Raw genomic sequence first — 25,501 nt, 5'->3', positions numbered from 1 at the left:
TTATTTTCAAACTAATATCTTTACATATATTGATGTTTTTGTTATTAAAAATATCAACAATTAACTTTTTTAACAATTTTATATCAATATTTTACTAAAAACATGATTATTAAACTGAATTCCTATCGCTGCACAAAGTAGCCCCACTTGAGGGCTACTTTGTTCAAGGTATGTTTTGACTTATTATTCGTAAATATTACATACAAATAATGACAATATTGATCAAATTCACTCGTCTGAGTCCAGTATTGAATATAATATCGATAAATTTTACTAAAGTTTGAATTAACATAGTTTTTTTACATGTCAAAGTTCAAAAACTGCGAAATCCTGCACAAAGTAGCCCCACATGACGGTATTTTATCTAATTCTTCATTAAAAGAGCTCTTTTGAACCAATAAAGTTACTTAAAATTTAATTTAAAGACTTTCAAAAACTTCAGAAACATTTTTAGTAAAATTTTGTGACTAGGTTCAGTGGAATGAAGTTCAAACAATTAATTTAACTGTTCCAACGGTTCCCTTTGTTGCTTCCGAATTTTGCAAATGCTGAGGGGGAGATCTTTTCAAAACCTGTATTTAATAGCAATCCTAATTTTCATTCTTACACGAGCGTTATATTCCAGCTATATGAATTTGATACGCAATCTCTGCCATTTTGATAAGCAGTCTTCACCAAGATAATTTTCTACTGACTAAAACACTTCTAATGAAGTTTTCTCAATTTTTTTTCATCCTTGTAATACAAGATAATTCTATTAAAACAGCAAATAATTTCCATTGAGATGAAGTTTTTATTAGCTTTTAAAGCTTTTTATTATTCGACAAACGCAGATCTTTATAAAAGTACTAACTCCTTAACTGAAATTCCTATTTCCTTAATTAAAACTGTAAAACAAAATTAGAAAACTGTAGCGGAAATTCTTAACAGTTTATATGAAGATCATGTGACTAAATACTCCTGGGATTAGAGCTTTAAATAACGAAAAAAATGCGATTTTTACTTAGAAACATGTAGCGCTGAAACTCTTGTAAAAAATGTAAGTTTAATTCATATTGTTAGGACTTAATATATTTTAGCCGGTCTGAAATCGCAAGATAAAAAGATTTCAAGAAGATTTTTTTAGAACTAAACTATTCCGATTCTTTAAATGTAATCAGTGAATAGAAGAAGAATGTGAGGAAGTTTCCAAATTTCTAATCAGGAATTATTTTTTATTACCTAAAATGTACTGAGTTGGTAATTAAAATTTCACCATTCCTTTTTTGAAATGTTTAAAATATGGATATTTTTTCTGCCGTTTCATTTGATGCTAATTTTCACGCAAAACTAAGTTTAATCACCCTTCATTGAACTCAATTAGACGGACAGAACGAGTGGCATCTGTGAGGTCAAAATTTAAATTTTCAAACCACGAGTGGCTCTTTTTCTCACTATCCATGCACAGCACAAATGTTTCGAGCAGCTTTTGTTGCCTTAGAATCTAAATTAACAGCAAAAAGGAGGAAGTGTTGAAAATTCTCAACTGGCCATTCCCTTAGAATCAAAATTAGCAGCAAAAAGGAGGAAGTGCTGAAAATTCTCAACTGACCATTCCATTTTAATGGTCTGAAAATTACCATAAATTCATTCGAAAACAAATCAGTCTCTTTCGAATGATCTGAGACATTATGCCTCAAACTTTTAATTAAATATACATCGTTAAAAATTTAAAAACATATATATGGGAACTTACCGCGACCCAATATTATTATCCACAGCTGGGATGGGTGGAATGTATATTTAAGTTAAGCATTCATGCAACAGCCCGATGTGTCAGGGAGGTTAAGGGTGTAATATTACTCTTGATTATTGTAGTTGAAAAGTGAGGAATCCAAAACAAGACCCATTTTGTCAATCTCTGCTATTAGTTGCTTCTTGATAAATGTCGCGTTTAATTGAATGGTTCCATATTACCTTATAGGGGAATTTGTAATCAAAAACACATTAGGCACATTACTTCTTTTACATTTCGGTACTGAAATACAATATATACAATATTATTTAAACAATAATATAAAGAATAGCATAAACGACGGACAAACGAAGCTATTGTTCAATATTTAAAATTGTCGATTAATGAGTTAAGAACTACTGTTTGTGACGTCGTTAAAAGACCTTGGAGATCTCAACGGCCTTATATCTCGGTGGCTATGGTTCAGAGCCGGAGATTATTTCTTTCTCTTTTTTTTTCTCTTGAGCTTAAATTTTATTTTATTTTACAACCGTCGTTGAACAGTCAACCCATTTCTATAGGACTACTAATGTGCAACTCCGTAGCCTTGTCATTTTTATTCCAATCCAGAAGACAAGGGAACTCCTGTATAGTATTGAGAGAAATTTGTCTTCGTGATGGACTTCTTGATGCAGCTAACCCACATTTGCGTTACATGGAGGGAAAGACCACGAGAATCTCCCACGGTTAGCCTGACTGCAAGGGAAATCTAACCCATGATCAGTCAACCATTGAGGATATTTCACGTTAGCACAATGGTCGGCGCAAGACGGAAGCAGAATTTGCATCGAATTTGTTTTATATATATAATGAATAATTTTTAGCGTCTTTGACAGACAGCCAGTCATCTTTGAGAATATAACAAGATGCTCTACATATTTTTTGCAATTTTTTAACTCAACCCAAAAAATGAAAGTAACTTGCAATTTAAGTATCGGTGTAAAACAATATTTATGAAAGTTATAAAAATAATTAATTTTAACCGAGATTAAATTGAAATTTGAATGATCAAATTTTGCGCTGCACTCAAAGGAAAACCTTGAAAATGTTGAAGATTAATAAAATCCTCAAATTGAAATGCCATGGGAATTCTCCATTTTTTTCAGTAAAATATTTAGAACATAGTTCTAAAATTAAAGAAAAATTATCAATGGTATAAATATATATATATAAAAAAAGATTGCATTGTACAATGAGAGGTGTTTGAACCCCCCTTACCTATATGCCTGCTTCAAACTATTATTATCTAGCTTTTGTCGTATTATTATTATGCATTAGTTTTCATGCTATATAATATTAGATTTTGTATTTTCTGATATTTTCTTACGTTGCTTTTTATTTTTGGAGTAAGTAGGATGAAGATTTGGATAATAGTAGAATAATTTGGTGATATAATTTCACTTAATTTTCTTTATTGCTGTGAAGCAGTAAAACATGGAACAATAGTTTTATAATGTCATTCCATGCATTATTTACTTAGCAATACAGAAATACTAAATAAAATTATTTTAGCGAACTCTGCTTCCATCCATTTTCCTCCCTCTTACTCCAAAGTATATCTTATGTTCAGCTGATTTCCTTTTTTTTCTTCTTTTTTTTGAATATTTCAAATTTATTTAAGAAATAATACTATACGACAACTTTTATTGATATTTGCTTTCATTTTTTCCCACAATGGGTTTTCTGACAAATTTGATACCATTAATAATTTTCAAGCCTGGTTAAAGTGAGTTTTGAGTTAATTTTTAAAATATACTTTTAATATTTTTTTAAGAAATGAGCTTATTTTATCAAAATCTCAATTGAATTTGTTAGTTCGCAAAACATATTTTATAAAATGTGTAACTTAAGCCATTTATAATTTCACAATTATTATTCATTATTTATATTCTGAAATTGTAAATTTTAAAAAAAAAACACACTACATGATTGTGAATATTTTTTTAAATAATTTGAGTAATAATGATTTTCCTTTTAATTTTTGTAAAGTTAACTTTTTAATTAAGAAAATGATTAAAGAATTCTAGTTTTTTATAGTTTCTTCTTTTAACAGGGCGCAATTCAAGTCTTAACTGAGTATCCCCAGTTGAGCATTCTATTAATTTGTTACGTATCTTTTTCTTGAATTCTTTTTTCTCAATCTGCGCAATGTAATAAAAGGCGTTGTTTTCCTTAGTTTTAGTTTTTCCTTTTCATTCAGTGTGCTTATGAAATCAATGTTTGACCTGGTCAAAGTGAGTTTTGAGTTTTTATTTTCTGATAAATTTGTTTGAGTTTCTTTTCTAAATTGGTTCTTTGTGTTTCATGTTTTTTTCCTGGACTTCTATACAAAACCTTCGGGGTACTGAAGGTGTTACTTTAGCCATTTGCCTCCTCCTCAATAGAAAAGGTTTTGTTTCATGGCTACCCGGCCGGTACCCCCTGAAGACGTCGGCTTTGGTGGTCATATTTTTATTTTTATTTCCTTCGTTTCCTTTATTGCTACATTTTTCCTTTTTGTGAAGAACATTTCTGCTGCTTTTAAGCGCGTTTTTTTCATAGAAGATTTAATAATTTAGTTTTAAAAAAATTTTCGTTTTCTTTTAGTATTATTTATATAGAAGCACATAAAAATTAAATTAATCAAAAAAATTAAAATAAATAAAAATAAATTAAAAGGAATAAAAATTTAAGAAATATTTCCATGAACTTTTCAAATTTCCTTGAGCCTGGCTAATCGAAAAGTACCCGGATAAGTACCATTTTTTTTAGAATTAGAGATCTTTATTTTCTACTTGTACTAAAATCAGCAATGCAGTAAGCGTAATGAAAATTTTAAATATTACTATTCATCTCCTATAAGCAGTCGCCAAAGTGAAGTAATATTTACATTAAAATTTTATAGCCCATTTCTTCATAAATAACAGTATCTTCACTAAACTATATATGTTAAATATTAGCTCTTAAAAAGAAGTTTAGTTATTTAGAATTTTTGTTGCAAGAAATGAAAGCAATAAGTAAGGAATTACAGAAAAACTGAGTAGCACACCTTAAATCTAGCGATCACTAGTGCAAAGAAACTACGTGTTGCCTTATAAAAAGGGGCCTGTGCTTATCTGCTACTTGTACTAAAGAATCAATTTTTACATTCATTTTCTATTTATAATCAGCACTCCCCAAATTTGAAGCATAAACAATTCCCTCGAGCCGTGATGGCTCAGGGGATAGTGCATTCGCCTTCCAATGAGGTAAACCAGGTTCGAATCCCGGCAATGTCTGGTCGATATGAATTCCACATCCAGCTTGCACCGACCACAGCGCTGACGTGAAATATTCTCAGTGGTAGACGGTTCATGGGTTAGAGTCCCCTTGCCGTCAGGATAACCATGGGAGGTTCTCGTGGTCTTCCTCTCCACGTAACGCAAATGCGGGTTGGTTCCATCAAAAAGTCCCCCATGAAAGTAAATTTCTCCCACTACTTGATCCAGGAGTTCCCTTGTCTTTTGGATTGGGTTCAAAATCAAAGCTACGTAGTTGAACATTAGTATTCGTAAAGCCAAAAAATTGGATCGGCTGTTCAACGACGGTTATAAAAAATAATAAATAAATAAATAAATAAAAAACAATTCCCTTAATAAATCATCGATTGCTTAATCGGAATCTTCACTGAATCTAAATTTCAAAAAAAGTTGTTTGAACAAATGCAATAAGGCCCAGAATTTTATTTTATGGGGTTTAAATAATATGAGCTTTAAAAAAGCCCACCAACAATAATGAATGATAATAATGCCTACGAAAAACTTCAAAAAGAAAATTAATAATAATATAAAAAGCTTAAAAAAAACAGAAAGGGATCAACTCGAAAGGTATCCCTTAACCACTCCGGGCAAATATTTACTTATTTATTTATTTTTTAAATTGCAAGTTTGAAATCTATTTGGCACCTTGGCTAATTTAGTTGGCGTCACAGATCAAGATACGGAAATCTCCCTTACAGAATTATGTAAAACCGATGTTTTTATTTTGTTAAAAGATAAAATGCTTAAATCCCATGTGTACAATCAAACATAAACATAATAAAATCAAACATAATACTTATAAATACAATATAATGATGGTAATTAAATCTCATACTATATATGTTAAATTACCTTCAGTAAAAAATCGAAAGTAGGCGTTGCCTTAAAAAGCAGCTTGAATCAAGAGTGCTTGTTTGTGCAAAATAAAACTTCATTACACTCCTCGCAATTATCATTCTATTGGTAAAAATTCGTATATGAGAATTATGGAGATGAGAAAGACCCAGCATGAGCCCCACGTGGGTTCGGAATCCCTTACGAAAAAAAAAGAAAATATTGTAGAGTGGGCTCGGACCTTCGAAAGCAAGATTGAACCCATCTGTAATGAGAGACCTTTTTCCTCGATTTCTTCTTTAAATGCCACTCATCCCCCCCCACCGCTCTGACATTTGGAACCGGGAATTTTCCAATCGGTCAGCAACTGAATTACACAGGTTTTGATTGAAAAATTGAAATCTAAGAAGGAGTTGTTTCCCTTCTTTTTTTAAAGCGTGAGGAACGGAGATCCACCCAACTCCACGGTCCCCGAAGAAGATCAAAAAATTATTAATCTAAGGTTTCTAATTCATTGGCTCGTGCGTGTATGTAGAAGGTTGGCCTGACTCCCAGGAATGGTTCCTGAAATTTATCTTACTCTGATATCAGAACTTTTATAAGAATCGGCTTACTGAGAGCATTTCACATGAGAATTAACCTTATTCTAAAAATATTCAGATGTTTACTATTAAAAAGCCCGACTAATTAAAATCTTTTTCACCCCCAATTGTTAAACGAATTAACCTCACTGATTTATATTTGTATGCATTGGTGGCTATGAGCTGTGAAGAATTACTGATTTTTCAAGAAAACATAACTCCAACTTATTTTAATTTGATGGTATGTGACAACAATCAGAAAATTATTCTGTGTGCTTTATAATCTTATTTTATCATATCTGGCATTCTTATCAATTTTGAAGTTTCATTTGTTTATCAATATATCGATTTTGAATGAATGTCTAATAAGAACGAAAGTCCTGGTTCTAAATATTATCTGTTAATATTCTCAATTCTATATAAATTTTATGCATATAAAAACAAATTTAAAGTATATTACAATTGTCATTTGTTTTAGATATATTGGAGAAATAAAGTGAATGGAATGTTAATAACTCGGCTTCTAATAAATTTTAAAGAATTACTGCAGTACTTTTCTTCTGTAATCAATATAATTGTGACACGCCTTGTTAATAGTACTGAATTTCTATTTTATGTTTTTTTTAAAGTTTTTATAGTAAAATTCCGTTTCTTTTTATTGATAATGCAAATTTTACGTCACTATATTGTGACCTTGAATTAAATTACCTTATTTGAAAATCCAGATTGTTGAAAGGCATATATATATGCATTTGAATAACTTAACCATTATTATTAACCTTTCTGATGCTCTTCTTAAAATAGTAATTATTTGTATTTTGGATGTTGCTATCTTATATTACTATATTTAATATGATACTAAAAATATTACACATTACAATTCAAAAATTTATCTTATTAAGTTAAATTACCAACAATGAGTTGAAATTGTTTGCTTAAATTTTTACTAAAAGGAATTATATAAACTGGTGTGTTTGATTTTCATAATCTGTTATTGATGTAATATATATTGTAATTAAACATATTTCAGCGTATGTTCTCTTATTTTAAACCCATATTTTGGCAATCTCTCTTTTTCAGATGGAAAATTATTTCTTACAAATGCAAAAGATAGTAGACAAACGTTTAACTAGCTCCAGGGTCCGGTTCATGTTGCAAGAAGTTATAGATTTAAAAGGGGTAAGTCATTAAATTCTTTATCAAATTATTACTATAAGTTTTGTTTTAGTTTAAAATTGAGTATTTAAATTTGTTTTTGTCTTTTAGAATGATTGGGTTCCTAGAAGAGATGTCAATAATCCTAAAACCATTGATCAAATTCACAAGGAAACTGAATGTAAAGCACATGGACAACAACAGAATCTACAGAACATGTCCTTCCCAGAAAAAGTAAAAAGTTTATTAAACTTGAATTTCCCTTTTTTTAGGTATTCAAATAAATGTTGCAAAATTTTAGACAATGTTTTAAGTTCAGAAGTATACAATTACGAATTTTAATTAAAAAAGAAGTGTTACACTTGTAAAGGAGTGTTTAAGATAAGTCATTTCGTTAAAATGAATAATGCGAGTAGTTCTCAAAAAAGACAGTAGCAGCGTGAATAGATCGAGCAAAAACATCAACTCTTCTTCTTTAAGACATAAAACAAGATGTAAAATTTAAAATATGTAAAGATACAATTCTAGTAATGTAGAGTAAAATATATGATTTTGGATCATTCTTTATTAAATCTATTCACATCCCCCCCTTTAAAAAAAAGCAGTCTAAAATTATTTTTCCGAATAATACTTTGCTGAACATTAGGCCAACCGAATATTGAGCAAAAAGGCCGAATGCTATATATCCTGAGGAAGAATAGAAGCTACACGGCGACATAGTCGCAGAACGTTACACAGTTCTTGCAGAATGATTTTTCTTTTGAAAAGAGAAAATAATTACTTTTCTTCAGAAGTTTACCCGTAATATTTGAATCATGCTTTCATGTTCCGATTGTATTTTTTGGTAGTTATTGATATTGATTTTCACATGGATTTAAAAAATCCCGATATATTTCAAACAATATGAAAAATTCGAATCGCGCATTTGAGTGTATACTTTTTTAAGGCAATGATTCTATCGAATTTTGTGACCAGTGATTGCTCTTTAATTTTTACCACGGTTTCTAAATCCGATAGTTTTTATACAATATTATTTATTACAACAACCTAATCTCGAAACGAAACGCTTATTTGTGGAATCCGATTAGCGTGATTTTGTTGTCAATCTTTTTTTCGGCAATTACCATTATGAATTTCATGATTTTTAATTATTTTGTCTTACTGTGATGATTCATTACAAAATGCAAGTAGAGAAATAATTTGCGCACCCCCCCCCTCCCCAACAAAATGCGAGAATATGACCCATAATATTAGAATAAAAATTTTTTACATGTTCAATTAAAAAAAATTATACAGTTTTTTTTAATTTTAAATATTCCTTTTATATATTCCTTTTAAATATTCCAGCGCTTTTATTATTTTAAATTAGTAACGTATGTGTTTGTTATTATTGAAAGTATCTTGTAGAAAGATGTTAGTGCTTGAGAGTTTTGTCGCAGATAGCTCGAAAATATTCTACCGCAGGGGCTGTATAGTGACTAAATGTTCGTAACATCCTCTGAGACAACCATTTCCTTATAATAAAAAATATTTTGAATAAATTGCTAAATATTACCATTCTGAATAAATTTTCATTGTATGACGACATTTTGTGTAAGAAAACTATTTTTTGTGGATTGACTTCACTTATTTAGTTAGTTAATAGCTTTTGAAGTAAACTATATACTAATGCAATCATACTATTTCCAACAATACCTCTGCATTATACTAAAAAAAATATTTTTCAAAGATTTTTTTATATTGTGAAACACTGTTTATTGTAGATTTTGCTGGGTTTTCAGGTGGTTTACTATACCTCGGTCAGACGTAAGTTTTCTGTTGTTGTTATTTATGCCACTTGCCAATACCAACAATGGAAAACAAAACCATTTACTGTCTTGTTTTTCAGCGGTGCCATCTATGGCCAAGAATAAGATTTCAGCTGTCACAGCCGTTTTTTTCAGGGAAGACCCATTCATACTCCATTCATTCATCCAAAGAGATGCTGATTTGTTTTGGGGCATTCGAGGACTTTGTGACCCTGAATGATTTAAGGTGCACCAGCCACACAAGATTCTTCAGCCAACAGGATTTGATCTTACGGACAAAAGCCAAACGTCCTTCCAACCAGGCTATCTTGCTTTGTTTTCATTTATATTTTTTTTTTTGCGCTTAAGTTAAATCAAATATTTAGAATGAATGCAGTCCATTAAGCTCAATAATTATAATTAAACAATGTAATTTATGCAGCTGAAATAGCATTTAATTGCATTCCTGTTATCACACATTAGATATCCAGGAATTAGTATAAAGGTCAGATCATACTTATTAAGGTTGTATTTTTATGATTAGCGAATTACAAATAAATCACAATATTTTAAAACAGCTGTAAATCCTACTGTATTTTACAATATTGTCAGTTCTTCCTGTATAGATTAATGTTTTAATGACTCCAGAAATGCTTTGGGAAAAATTAAGTGGTTTGATTACAAGATAGGATCTAAGCAGGCAAATTATCTAATTTAGTTACCTGAGTCTACTCATAATTATGCTCTTACTTTTCTACTAAATTCATACTGTGGATTTTATCTATTTTATTTTTTTTAACTTATTAAATATTTTTGTTGATTTCAGTTTATTCTATCAAAGCTTTGATTAAGATTAATAATTTTGCTATACTGAGATTAAATTAGAATTATTGCATTAGATGAATCAAAAACTCACCTTACTAATGAAAATATGTGTTGCTGTTCTGTTTGTAAGTTCTAATATTCAATTAACAGATTCTGTTATAAATTTCTCTCCTTCCTTATCATTCATGTTGATTACAGCTTCTCTGTGTTCGATCACATTTTTAAAAATTAATACACAAGTTAAGTCATACTTATAAGTTCATTAAACCTTCATCCTAGAAGAATATATAACAGCTTTTTGTAATACAAATAATGGTAATAATTTTTTTACATTATTAATAGGAAAAAGAGGAACTTAGAAGAAGTGTCCAAGGAATCCTTAATAAACTCACACCACGGAAGTTTGAAACTCTATTGACTCAAATCTTAACATCGACACTAAAAAACGAAGTCATTGATTTAATATTTGAGGCAGCTGTGGCCGAGCCAAACTCCATCAGTGTCCCCTATGCAAACATGAGCAAGCATTTGGCATTGGTAAGCCAACTAATTTTAAATAAAATGATTGTAAAATGTGTTGAGGTGTATATTAATTTATCTGTTTTTTAAATAGATTAAAGTGCCCACTAAGAATAAGGACTATGTGAATTTCCGTAAAGTTCTCTTAACAAAGTGCCAGAAAGAATTCGAAGAGGATAGGAGTGATAAATTGAAGTACGAAAGGGTTAAAGCTCTGGAAGAAGCTGCTCCAGTGAGTTAAATTATTGTAATAAGCTAGAAAAACTGTCTTACCCAAGCAGTGGCGGATATTTTTAAGTAGTTTGCAATTAATATCTATGCTCATTTAAAATTTGTTCGGTTGCAGGAAGAAAAGAAAGAATTAGAGCAGGAAATGTATGATGAAGATAAAATGAGATATAGGCAGCTTCGCAATACAAGGTGATTATTTTATGCACTGAAAAAGTTATAACTTATATATTTAGTGTATATTAAAATAGCCTTAAAAAATAACATATAAATCTGTAATAACTAAAACTATATATAACATTATTTTACATCTTACTAATTGCTGAAAATAAGAACAAATATTTGTGTTATGTTGTTTAAAAGATTCTATTCTTTTTTTTAATATTTGAATTACCATGACTAAAATGTTAAATTTAAATTGACTTATAGTGCTAAGAGAGTAACAAGAGGTTTCAATAATGTAGTTTTTTTTCTTATTGCAAATTTGATGATAACATAGTAAAATATTAAGATAATTTAAATTATTATCTAGTTTTCAGCTATAAATTTTAAATAGCTATTAAGTAAAATATAGATCGAAGGCTGATATTGTGCTGTAAAGTCTCGATAATTCAGGGTGGACGTCACCGAGCTTACCTCGCACTTTCGAAAACTTAAAATTTAAGAAATATTTAAATAAATGGAAATAAAGCAACTTTTGAATTTCAGTATTGAAGTGAACGATATATTTCAAAAAAATTTACTTTAGATGATCAGAGTACTTTTACTACATCACACCAAATTACAATATTCATTATATTACTGCATCAGGTTCATTGTGTTTAAAAATAATTGTCTAATGTTTCGTTTAAAAACATCGTTCATATGTTTCAGTGTTTATTAAACAAATTTGTTTTTCAAGATTCAGTTATTAGTCATCATTCCAAGAGTTGTTTGTGCGTTGGTCATTGTTTGGGAGCAAAACTTATTTAGTTCAGATTTATTTGAAACTCGAACAATCGAGACTTCTGTAATTGCAAATTTGTCTTGTTTTTTAAGAAAAATCATATTTTTTATGCTTTTCGAACACCTGAAAAATTGACAAATTTTAAATTATTTTGCAGTTTATTGAAAACAGTATAATTATTTATTATTTATAGTTTTGTGACTAAAAGAAAACTTTATTTCCTACTTTTATTTTTGCAGAATTTTATTTCCTAAAGCAATTTGTCATAAAATTTTTTGAAAGAGAAATACTTCATATAAAAATGGATATAAAGGAAACATTCAGATGTTAAATATTAAGAAAAATTTATATAGTTCTTTTTCATCTTATGATTTTTTTTATCTGAAACCTAGCTGATTTTTAGTTATGTATATCGGTGTATCTAAATTATATTAAGCAAACACAGATTTCACATAAGAATTAACCATATGCTAAAAGTAATTTATGTTTCTTATAAGTATTCAGATTTTTGTATATTAAAAAGCCCTCAGCCGCCATTGTTTAGTGAATCACCTCACTAATTATTATTTGTATGCATTGGTGGCTATGAGCTATGAAGAATTATTAATTTTACTAGAAAACATAATGATAATTTATTTTAATTAAAAGATATTTAAGGACAAACAAAAAAATTTATCGGTCTGCTTTTATTTTTATTATGATAGTTTATCATAATGGCATTCTCATCAGTTTTGAAGTTTTGTTTGTTAATCAGTATATCTATTTTCAATAAAAGACAAGCAAGATCAAAAGTTCTGGTTTTAAATATTGACTGTTATTTTTTTCAATTCTATATAGCTTTTATGTATATAAAAACAAATTTAAAGTACATTACAATTGTCTTTCTTTTCTTTATAGATTTATTGGTGAACACCTTCGCCTTGGAATGATAACCGAACCTATCATGCATGAATGTATAAAGAGGCTCATCTCCCAAGGAGATGAAGTATCACTTGAGTGTTTGTGTCAATTGCTGAAAACGATAGGTAAAGAATTAGATGATCGAAAAGTTAAAGGTTAAAAAAAAGTGTAAATGTTCTTTGTTTTAATTTTGATCTGTGCTTTTACTTGTAATAAAATGTGAGAAAAAGTATAATATAAGTAAATGCAAATAATATAATAGTAATAAAGTAATTGTAAATAATATAAATTTAAAAAGACAACTTATCTTCAAGTTAAAAAAAGTTTTTTTTGTTGAAAAAGCTTATTAAACACATTACTTTCTGATTCATAGAACAATAGACCTTTATACAGATTAGTTCTTGTCGATTCTGTATTCTTTGTCGAAAAAGTGTATGCATTGGTGTTATCTGATTTAAATGTGGAAAATATTAAAAAAAACTTAGATATGAGGAAGTAACTAGTAAGTCAGAATGAGATCTATCAAAACCACTTGAGATTGCCTAATCCTATTTGGAGGGTTTCTTATAATTAGTAGGGATTTATTGGATTTTAACTTCCTCGTTATCATTTACTTAAGTATTAATTTGCAATACGTATAATGCTTTTTTATTATTCATTATTTGTGAGGATTTCATAAATATAAGTTCTATATCGTTGCAAGTATGAAAAATTATTATAATATGAATTGCAACACAATATGCACATTCAAGTTTGCTTAAAATAAATTTTAAAGAATAATCGCCATGCTTTTCTACTGTAATCAATGCTATTGTGACATACCTTTCTAATAGTACCGAATTTCATATTGTATGTTTTTTAAGTTTCATGGTAATTTTCAGTTACTTTTTATTGATAATAAAAAATTTTGCTTCATAATATTGTTGCCTTGAATATGCTGGCAGAGTTCAGTGCGTTGTGGAAAATGTTTAGTAAGCATAATGAAAAAGTCATCTTTTAACTAATCAGAAATTTTATTAAGTAAGAAAAATCATAACTTAACTTAAACATCATAAAAGAAAAACTATCCTCTCCATAACATGAGGTAACGAATTCAATACATACAGTCATGAAAATCAAAAGAAACAAAACTCCAAATCCAATCTTGATTTGTTATATATATACAAAATAACAGTTGCATAATGAGGGTACTTACACACTCAAAATTAATATTATGCAAATTCTGTCTTTAAATTATTTTTAAATGTTCGAACTCCCTCTTTTAGAGGTTTTTCGAACTCGTGATCTCTGACTCTTACTCGAACCTTGTTCATTGAAATTCATAGTCTAACAGAATCAAAGTATAGTATTTAAAAACTGAGATAAATGAAAGGTGATATTACTAGAGATAGCTGAGTGTTGCATTTTTAAAAGAAAACTTATTTTTTGTTTTTTAAAACGCTCGTGTTTTTTTCATAAGGTGTTTGCAAAGTGCGATTTTTGTTATAAATCTCGCAAAAAGTGTGGTTTTTTCAATGTTCTATGCAGAATTTTCTTAAATCATTTGACCTCAATCCATTTCACCATATTGTCATCTGCATTGCACGAAAGCTCTACTCATTTTACATGTTGACTAAATTACTCGCAGGTCCACGCCGCATACTCGATGCTGGATTAGGAAGTACTTTTTGCAATCACATAAAACCTACTGCATTTTGTAAGAGACTTTTGATTGCAGGCTTTTTCTGCGCTCTCGAATGGAATCAAAAATCGTTGAAATTTTTGTCTATCATGTCTATCATGTATCACCATTATGAATTTTTAACCTTAGTTCCTTGCCAAGAACTAGTTAATATACGTAGATAATGTTAACTCTTTGAAATTATTTTTTCATTTTGTTTATTTTTTGCATACCTAAGAATGTTTTAAATTGTAAATGTAAGAAAAAAATTTTTTTTCTAATTCAGAATTTTTTTAAGTACTTAAAAATATTTTTTGGTTGCTAAAAGGTGAAAATTACAGCTTAATTTTAAAATATTTCAGTTTAAATTTTTTCTTACCTTATTCAACTTAATGTGGGTTTGAATAACTTTACAATTAATAAATATCTTTCTGATGATCTTCTTAAAATAGTAATTATTTATATTTTGTATTTTGCTACTATATATTACTATATTTAATATGATGTAAAAAAATTTTACTCATTAGAATTCAAAAGTTTATCCTGTTGATTTAAATTACCAACTATGAGTTGAAATTGTTTGTTTCAATTTTTGAATTATATAAACTGGTGTGTTTGATTTTCATAATCTGTTATTGATGTAATATATATTGTAATTAAACATATTTCAGCGCATGTTCTCTTATTTTAAACCCATATTTTGGCAATCTCTCTTTTTCAGATGGAAAATTATTTCTTACAAATGCAAAAGATAGTAGACAAACGTTTAATTAGCTCTAGGGTCAGGTTCATGTTGCAAGATGTTATAGATTTAAATAGGGTAAGTCATCAAATACTATACCCTATCAAATAACTATATACTTTAAGTTTTGATTGAGGTTTAAAATTGAGCATTTAAATTTGTTTTTGTCTTTTAGAATGATTGGGTTCTACGGAACATGTACTTCCAAAACATTGTTCCTCATTACCGAGAGAGAAGAAAAAATACTGGTGTGTATATGTGACCATTCCTTAATACATCAGATGTGGGGCCAAGCACAGTCTCGTTCTGCTTTATTTTGTTGTTATTATTTTTCAAATTTTGAGTATTTTTTTAAGCAATTTATTTTTGCTAAATTATAGGCATTGTGGCTGAAAAGCAATTTTCCTGTGCCTTATTTTCCGTCTTTTTTGTTTAGCTCGAAACATGAGAGCAACATGGGGGTGGATGTCTTCTACAAAAAGTAGTAAAGACAGCGCAACGATCCCACTGATGAACAAGCTGCAGGATTCCTTGTTCCCAGAATTCCTGTGGCCGAGACGAGACCCAGTCCTTCACAGCGTCCTTGAGTACGTCGTCCAAGTTGAAGCCCTTCTCTTTCACGCGTTTCTTCAGTGAACCAAACACATGGAAATCGCAGGATGACCTGTCCGGACAGTAGGGCGGATGGTCCAACGTCTCCCACTTGAACTTGGCTAGCGTGTGACTCTGGAGACGTGTGGACGCGCGGTATCATGGAGCAGAACCACACCCTCCGTGAGCAGCCCCTGGTCTTTTGTTCTTGATGGACCTGCGTAGGCGTCGGAGTGTCTCACAGTACACATAGGAGTTAATGGTTTTTCTGTGCTCCAGTTTCTGTTCCTCATGCGGACTGCCGCACCATTTGGACGCTGCTTTTGATAAGAGCCTCTGCTCTCTCTTGCGCATGTGGGCGCCCGCGCATGCTCCGACCCCCGTCAGAGACTCCAATCGCATCCCGATATGTCTCGCTACGTTCTCCCATGGCGGAATATGCAAATATTTAACTGTTACGTTTTTACGTCGTTTCGTACCTTTTCATTTGATCACCCCTTGTAAGTAAATGAACTTTGCCTACCATTATTTAAACTAATTTAATTAAAGTAAGTCAGATATACAAATATACACGTTAGTGAGTCACAATATCTTGGGGAACGGAAAATTTGCATTTTTCAGTGTAGAGAACTTAAATGTTGCACTTAACTTCACCATTTTATTTTTGATTTAATAAGGTGTATCTAAACAGTTAAATTAAATATAGAAAATCTAATGATTGTGTTTTTGAAAAATTTTAGGTAATAAGAACTTAAAACAAAGTGAACTTGACTTCATTGTTATGACTTCTGCACTAGTGACTATTTTTATTTAGTGTGCATTTGTTTTTAAAGAAGAATATTATTTTACTTAATTAATTTAAATAAGTTGTCACATAATCAGAATTCCATGTTTTTAGTGAGAAGATAGAAAAACTTATGTTATTTTTTTTACTTATTGTAGCCTGATGAAGTAGATAGCATAAGGCTTGAACCAGGAAGAGTAATGCATAGTTGGCGTCGAAGTAGCAGTGGTGGTACCAAGACTCCTGCAGGTTCGTTCGATCCTGAGGAAACAGCTCTGACAAACAGGTAATGATTTTTATTTTCTATGTGTTAGTAAATTTTTATTTTCTGTGTTAGTAAATTTTTATTTTCTACATGTTTATAAATTTGAAAAACAAAGCTGCCAACTTTTCCATGTTTTGCGAAAACTTTCGCTCATTTCTGCCCCGTTTTCGACTTTCAGTGTCGGGACTGAAATATTCCGTATTTTCGAAATCAGTACGTGAAATTTTTATTTCCTGCATTGTGATAACTCAAATGTGTGCTTTTTATAGTGTATTAGAAAAATATCAAATCTATATTATATAAAACGCTAATAAGTATGTATCAATAAAAACGATGATATTTCTTTTCTCGCGTTGGCAACAGTTTTCATTTTTAATGATAGGCTTCGGCGCGCTAGAGCACGTAGTGAGCAAAATATGGCTAATCTATATTATATAAAGCGCTAATACGTTTTAATTGATAGGCTTCGGCGCGCAAGAGCACGTAGTGAGCATCATATGTCTAATCGGGTGAATTCTCACCAAATTATCAAAAAAATTCTCACAAAATTATCGTCATCGAAGCCGATGCTTTACATCCGGCGTTCAGTACTATTTCATATTGTTTTACAACACATGATTTTAGCCCTCTGGTGGGGAAGACTTTAAAACAAAACTTACAACAGTTACTTTTCTCAACAACTGAAATTTAGAATAGTGTGATTAAGAAAAATATATGAACTGTTTGCAATTTCAAATTAATATTGAAATGCACAGGTTTAGAATTTTCTACAGCAAAACGTTTTCGGAACTTCAGTGTTCAAAAAAGTATACAAAAGCTAGACGTTAAGAACGCATCCAATGAGCGAGCAAAGCGAGCATCGGATTGCGAAGCAATCCCAAACGAACTGCGAAAGCAGTTCCGGGGGTTGGCGAGCGCCAGCGAGCAGGGGGCGAAGCCTCCTAGTTTAAAAGGAAAATATCTTGGTTTTTGAAGCCAGTGTACAAATTCAAAACAATGTCTTGTCGGAGAATTAAAGTGTATAGTGGGTACAATTCCGCGCTTGTGCGTAGGGGGTCCCAGGTTCGATGCCATGCGAACGAATGTGTTAATTTTAAAGAGGCCGGGATAGCCTGGTCGGTAGGGCGCTGGGCCCATATCCAGGAGGTCGTGGGTTCGATCCTCGCCGGCCGAAGACTCCCCGTGTAGTAAATGGTGACTGATGCACGCTAAATCTGTCGAGTCTCAAAGTCCTCCATGTTCCCACAACAAATCAATACCTCTGGGGGTACTGATCCAGGAGTTTCCTTGTCTTCTGGATTGGTTCAAAATTACAAGGCTACGGAGTTGAACGTAAGTACTCGTAAACCCATGAAATCGGGTCGGCTGTCCAACGACGGTTATAAAATAAAATGTCTTGTCGGAAAAACTGTCTGCAGGACCACGTGGAATCTGAACAGATTAAGCCTATAAAGACCTGCTATTCCAACATATTTCACATTGTCTTTTCATTTGGAAATTATTGCTGAAGTTTTCCACGTGTTTTTTTTCCTTCAATTCATTAATTTTTTTGTTTTATTTAATTATGATGCTATTTTATAAACGTATTTATTTGAATGAACTCTTTTGTATAGTTGTTTTGTACCGCTGATTTCGCAGTAGCTTATTTCACATGGGTTTTTTGTTTCGGGGCAGTTATTGTTGTGGATTTTTATATAATTTTTAATACTTTGTCATTATACACATGCAAATTTTAAATTGACCAATCACTTCTTGACATGTTCGTCCTATTTATATTCAATGCTTTCTTGTTCCTGTTCTCTTTTTCGCCCTGTAATTAGTTCTACTGACAAGGTATCCACGCACTTGTAAAGTCCTTGAAAATCATGGAAATTCATTAATTTCGTCCTTGATTGAAAATTGTCGTGAAAACTCCCAGATCGTCATCGATTTGGGGTATTTAAAAATTACACATCACTATTTTAATTTTTTGCATGTATTAAAAATCGCACAGTGCAATCCGTAAGTGCAATTTAAAAACTTCTGTGCTTCTTTTCCAGTGTAATTTAAAAACTTTTGCAACCAGATCCATTAGTGCAATTTTAAAATTACTAAACGCGAACTGCATTAATGTAATTTTGAAAAATAACTCATCGTAATCCGTATTAGTGCGATTTAAAAATCCCATAGTGCTATCTATGTGATTTTAAAAAATCACACATCGTGTTTTGTATTCACATGATTTAAAAATCACACACCACAATCCGCGTCGAGCAATTTAAAAAATAACACAACATGATCAGATTTTGTACGATTTAAAAATCACACATAGATATTTTTAATCGAAATATTTAAAAATCTTTTAACGTGATTTATTTCGCATGACTTAAATATCAAGCATCGCTATGTGATTAAAAAATCATTGTAATTAATTTCGTAAAAATCTCTCATCGTGGTCTATTCTATGAACAATTTATTATTCTATGTGAACTTGAAATGTTTAAAATTGTAAAATTTTTGTTATACTAATTTTTGACAATGCTGGTTTTGGTTGAAAAATTTTTCAAGATAAGATTTTTTTCTGTTTAAGAGTTGTAAGATTCGAAATGTATTTTTAAAAATGTAATTTGTTATTTATTTTGATTTCATTTGTCATAAGCATCTCTTTCTCACAATATATATGTATATATCAAATATTTAACAGTTTTTTTATGATATAAACATAATGTTTAACAAGAAAAAAAGCCTAAAAAATAAACGATAGATAGTTTGAAGTGTTTGTGCTTAATTATAAGAGTGTTCTTGTATCTAATACCTAACTTAATAAATATATATTTAATATATTTTTATTTTTCATATGTAGTTTAATTAAAGTTATATTTTTTATATTAAAACAAAACATTTATTAAGCAAAGTGTCTTAAGCCTCAATTGTACAAATGATTCCAGTTTGAAAAATAATATTTTTGTTTATGTTTGAAATGCTTTTTTTTTATTTAGTTTAAATTTCTCTCTTTATATATTTATTGTAATTTGATAGTACGTGAAATGATGTTGATATTTTTGTTTCCTTGAAATTAAATTAACACAATCCCTAGAATTGACCTTTTAGAAATGGCACATTTGAGTTTTATCAGATTAAACAATTTTAGCTTTGTAAATGTTCTTGTTGTTGTTGTTAATTTACGTTGCACTAGAGCTGCACAATGGGCTATTGGCAACGGTCTGGGAAACATCCCGAAGGATGATCCGAAGGCATGCCATCACAATTTTGATCCTCTGCGGAGGGGATGGCACCCCCGCTTCGGTAGCCCGACGACCTTAAATGTTCCTCAGAGGCATAATTAAATACTTTGAAAATATTGCATGTTTGTTACCTTCAACTGCTGGTTTATTTTTTACTGTTATTGTGTGGTCAGTTCTCTTTTTTTATTGCTTTTTGTTCAAATTGTTTTATTAAAAAAATGTGTACCGCATTGGTCAGATAAAACAATATTATTTTTAAGGTAGAAAATTGCACTCATTACGATCTTCTTTTGACTATATTGTGTAATAAAGTATTAACCTGCTCAAGTCATGGAAAGTGTTTGGTAGAAGTCATTTGAAAACTCCAGATTTAGCAGATACCCTGGCCTGATTTCTACACGACTTCTAAAATTTCACATGCAAATTTCGCATAAACTCATTTTAGTATTTGATTTGCTCTTTTTTGAGTTATTGCTAATAATTTATACACTATTTTTGAAATCCTGCATTTTCTTAATTAGGTTTCCAAACAGCTGTGACTTGGTCTAAAATCCATATTAGTCTCCTCAATCTGTGCAGATTTTCTCATAATTCATTTTCCCACCAAAGAAGTGCCTTGGATTATTAGTGCACAGATTTCAAAGTCTCAATTTGTTTCTTTAAAATACGATATAACGCTCAATCTTACCTAAAAAATTCTAGTCTCGAAGTGAAAAGATTAAAAAATAACAAAAATGGAAAGAGTTTGCGGCTGTAGAAATAACATTTTTTAAAATTTTTATAGCATGTTAAATATTCAATTTTTTTAAACAGATAATTTGCTTTGACTAAGCAAACTTATAATCCTAGTTTTAATGAAGACAGAAGAGGAACTTAATAGTTTATTAATCCTTTGCCTCGTGGTAGAATTGAAGTGATATTGTCGTTGAACGATTTTGCCGAAAGGTTTTTCTTTTGAAAATTTATGAATCTTACTTTTCTTTTCTGCAGAAATTTGCGCATAATAATTGATAATAATCATGCAATCATAATCATCATCATAATAATCATGCCGATAATATCATAAATCAGTGTAATGTTTCTATTGTATTTTCAGCAGTTATTGATATTGATTTTCATGTGCTTTTTAAATTTCCCGATATATTTCAAACAATATGGAAAATTTTGGATCGTGCATTTGAGTATTTACTCTATAAGGCAATAATTCAATAGCATTTCTGACAGTTATTGCTATTGATTTCTCCATAGTTTTTAAATCCGATATTTTTTTTAACGTGTTATTTATTACAACAATCTAATCTCGAAACGAAACACGCTCTTGAGGAGTTCGATTCGTGTGATTTTATCGTCGATCTTATTTTGTGGCAATTACTACTACGAATTTCATGATTTTTTATTATCTTTTTCAATTGTGATGATTATTTACAAAATTTAATAATTTGGAAAAACGTACAAGTAATTTGTACTCCCCCCCCCTCCCTAATACCATCCGTAATGTTAAAATGAAAAATTATTTCACTTTCAATTAAAAAAATATACCGTTTCTATTGTAAACACAGCTCTTTTGTTACTCTAATATAATAACATATATATGTTTGTTATTAATAAAAGTATCTTGCAGAAATATAATAGTGCTAGAGAGTTTAGTTGCAGATAGATCAAAAAAATTCTGCCTCAGGGATCTTTTGTAGCATTCGCATTTCATCATGTAACTTAAATTTGCCTTTTTTTTCCTATTAGATCTGCTGCATCAAGTCGTGAATCTAGTCATAGGCAAAATACGCAGTTGCCTCCTGTCATAAGGAAAACTCCTTCTAACTCTAAGGAAAAAGATAATGTGATAGAAGCAGTGAAAGGATCCGTTAGAGATGGTACCTCTAGTGAGATTAAAGCCACTGAAATGAAAAAGAATCCTGAACCCCAACTCATTGGCAAAGGAACTGATTCAATGGGTTCGCTTATTTGCGATTTTTTTTTTAATGTATTAACTTTTTTAAAAGCTGTTGACGTTAGAAATCAAGTATTGGTTATTAACCTCTAGCCTTTTATTTTTCCAGAACTTACGTTGAAAGGCCCAGAATATAATATAGATCAGATGGAAGTTAAAGCTAGGCACCTGATTGATGAGGTTTTACATAATAATGATTTTGAGGTATGCGAGAGTTAACTTTCAGTTATAATTTTGAAATATTATAGCTGAAATTTTTCATTATTAATTTGAAAGAATGCTTTGGGAAAGAATTTTCTCAGACAATATAAATGTTAAGGACTTTTCCTAATTTTAATTGGTAGCTTTCTCATAATTAAATTAAATGTAAAAGTGCTGTTAAATGTGAGATACTCAATACAATAAAAAAAACATTAACTTTTTTTTTTAATTTTTGTTTTCGGTGGAAAAATTAGTTATCCCTTTCAGGGTACATAGCGTTTTTAAAAAAGTGATTAATTTTCCCTTTTTCAAAATGAGATTTTTCCTTTAGCATGTTGATTTTCGTTACAAATTATGCAAACAGACACACTTCACATTGTTCTATTCAACGTTTTCACGATTAATTCAACCCCAATCTATTTCGGCGTATAGTCAGTCAGTAGCGTATAGAAATGCCATTCGTTTTACATGATTCAAAATTTCATGATTTTTGAAAATGCCAAAGTTTTTTTTTTTTTTTTGACATGATGGTTAAAACAAAATAAAACCGTCAATTGTCAAAAAGTTTCCAACCATGCCTAATCATATTTTTTTAAGTGCTTAAAAATATTTTTTGAGTGCTAGAAAAGTGCTTAAAAGGTGCTTATTTTCTGTAGAATAATTTGGCCAAGCTCATTGCCTTTAATTTATATTGAATTGGGTTCCTATCCTCTTCATTTCTAATCTTTGAGAAAATATATTTATAAACCAGTCATTGTTTTTACCTTTTTTAGGAAGCAATCAGGTATGTCAAGGAGCTGGCTTCTCTTACAATCCACTTGTTCATTAATGCTGAAATTAACAATGTCTTAGAGCTTTCTGTCGAAGCACGCCATTCCCTTGGCCAATTACTTTTTAACTTAGTCAAACAAAATATTATCACCTTCGATCATTATAAAAAAGGGTAGATTCAGAATTTTTTTATTTCCAATTTATTTTTTATTGATAATCAAGTTGAGCATCAAAAAATTTTAAGACTAAAATTTTAATGTAATGCTTATGAACTATTTTTTACAGTATTGTCAAGTATTTCTATCTTAAATATTTTTTACTCAGAATTACAATTAGCTATTTTTTTAAATGCATCTTTTCAGGACTTACCAAGCTATTTCCCTTTAAAGGCAAGGTGCACACAGTTCTTATATACCTTTGAAACTCCTTAAGAAGTACTTGAAACTACAAAAATTACAAAATATTGAGGTACTAAATATTTCTTAAAAGCTCTTAGATTATCGTAATGCTAATGCCTAATACAGGAAGAGATTCCTTCGCTTTTCTGCTAAATTACACCTGTTTAGTGCCAGGGTATCTGGGCCACCGTGAAAGTCATGAGAAATCATAGAAAGTCATGAATTTCAATGCTGAGCAAAATTTGGCATGAAATGTCATAATTTTAACTACTTTTTTTAAAAAAAAAATTATGGAAAGTCATGGATTTAGATCGCTGAAAAATCTAATTTTTAAAATGAAATTCCCCCTCCCAATTTAACGGCATTCCAAATATCTGAATTTGTAAGAAAATCTCCACTCACAGTCATATTTTGTTCAAATATGAAATGTTTTTTTCATGTTCGTTAAAAATTATGGTGTCCTTTCAAAAAATGAAAGGAAAAACATCATTTCATTTGTTATTTTTTTTATTTTTTATTTTATCAATCTAAAATTCTAATTGAAGCCAGTCACTGGCGAATTTCTTTTATTCCTCAATGAGATCAGAAAAATCCTGAGTATTTCTTTCCTTTCCGATGAACAAGAAAAGTATCTCTAGAATATAATTCTATAGAAAAAAATTATTTGCTTTTGTATTGTTTTCACTTACTTTATTGCTTAAACTCTTTCTTTACTCTGTTTTTTTAAATTAAAAATCTATGAACATGCAGGTGCAGAGTATAACAGTTTTGGTTATACCTATCATTTCAATTAATGTTACTATAATACTTTTTTTGATTTATCGTTGTGTTTTTGTCGGGAGAAAATAGTAACTTTGTTGAGTTATGAAAACTCTTGGAATTAGTCATGAATTTGAAAATCTAAAATGTAGTAGATATCCTGTAGTGATTTTCACCGGACTTATTTATCCTCAATATTTATCCGTTTTCCATTTTTATATTGATAAAAAACTTGGAAATCATGGTCGCGAGATCCAGAGTTTGGTAATTAAGAGTCACAGTGGGAAAAGTCATACATTTTTAAAGATTTGAGATGGAATTGTCGTAACAAAAGTTTGTTATAAAGTGATTGTCCAAATTTAAAATTCTTGAATTATAACAGTATTCCTATAAATGGAAATCCGTATAACAATAGCTTTTAAAAGCAAAATGTGATTGACAAAACCACGTAGACAACATAAGTGGACCAAATTGAGTGCATCAAAAAATGATTCTTCAAATGCTAGTTTCAAAATTCCCCCTACAAGACAAAATAGTAATTAAAAATCAAAATTAATTTAATATTAATCAAGATTAATTCGGAGTAGCTGAAAAAATAGCCATCATCAAACCATGTCAAAAAAAGACTACTTAAGTGCGTAACTCCAAATCAATGTACGTTATAATGTTGACATTTTAAAACCTATAATTCAATTTGTTTCAATTCAAAAATTTCATATTCGTTGAAAAACATTCACATTCGTTGAAAAACATTCACGTTCACATTCGTTTAAGTTTAGAATATATCAAGAAATTGATGGTAGCTTAAGACCATACAGCATGCCCAGTACATTAAAGTAAAATTGCATAAATTAAAAGAAAATTTAATTTATTTTTAAATAGTTAAACGGCCATGATAAATAAATTTTTGTTTGCTGCATGGTTGATTTTGTAACGACATTTTTTAATAGTGTGTTTTATGCATGCAATAAAATGTTAAGAGTTAAGAACAAAACTTTGTTTAAATTTTATATAAAGTTAATATATAAACTTGTATTATATAGTAAGTGTATGCATAGCTGCCAACTCTACTGGATTTTGCCAGTTTCTACTGGTTAACTTAAAATTCTCCTGGTTTTTGTACATTTTAGAAAATTAACTAAAATTGAGTAAATTTCCTTGAAAAAATCCCTATAGAAATAGAATTTGTGTACAGATTATTTCTTGAATATTTAAATAAGTATTACTAATACATAATAAAGTGAACCTCATTTATTAGATATTAGTTCAAAACTTTTTTCATTATAAAATGTTCAGAACTCTGTTTGTAAATTAATTTAAAAAAATCTTAA

General features: G+C 30.0%; 1 protein-coding gene across 1 annotated transcript in view; it reads left to right on the top strand.

Moving 5' to 3' along the window:
* LOC147812546 (uncharacterized) overlaps positions 1 to 25,501 on the top strand; it is a 91,594-nt gene that overhangs the window by 16,854 nt on the left and 49,239 nt on the right. Inside the window, 12 exon segments of the mRNA XM_087162347.1 lie at positions 7,548 to 7,646; positions 7,734 to 7,856; positions 10,577 to 10,771; positions 10,848 to 10,985; positions 11,100 to 11,173; positions 12,825 to 12,982; positions 14,455 to 14,608; positions 15,405 to 15,477; positions 16,763 to 16,890; positions 21,834 to 22,045; positions 22,151 to 22,245; positions 23,016 to 23,185. Of these exon segments, the coding sequence (XP_087018473.1) occupies positions 7,548 to 7,646; positions 7,734 to 7,856; positions 10,577 to 10,771; positions 10,848 to 10,985; positions 11,100 to 11,173; positions 12,825 to 12,982; positions 14,455 to 14,608; positions 15,405 to 15,477; positions 16,763 to 16,890; positions 21,834 to 22,045; positions 22,151 to 22,245; positions 23,016 to 23,185 (1,619 nt within the window).

This window comes from Parasteatoda tepidariorum, chromosome 4 (assembly GCF_982258835.1).
Source record: "Parasteatoda tepidariorum strain Cologne lab strain chromosome 4, Ptep-v5.0, whole genome shotgun sequence".
In the NCBI taxonomy this organism is placed as follows: Eukaryota; Metazoa; Arthropoda; class Arachnida; order Araneae; family Theridiidae; genus Parasteatoda; species Parasteatoda tepidariorum.
This window is presented reverse-complemented; position numbering and strand designations above follow the sequence as displayed.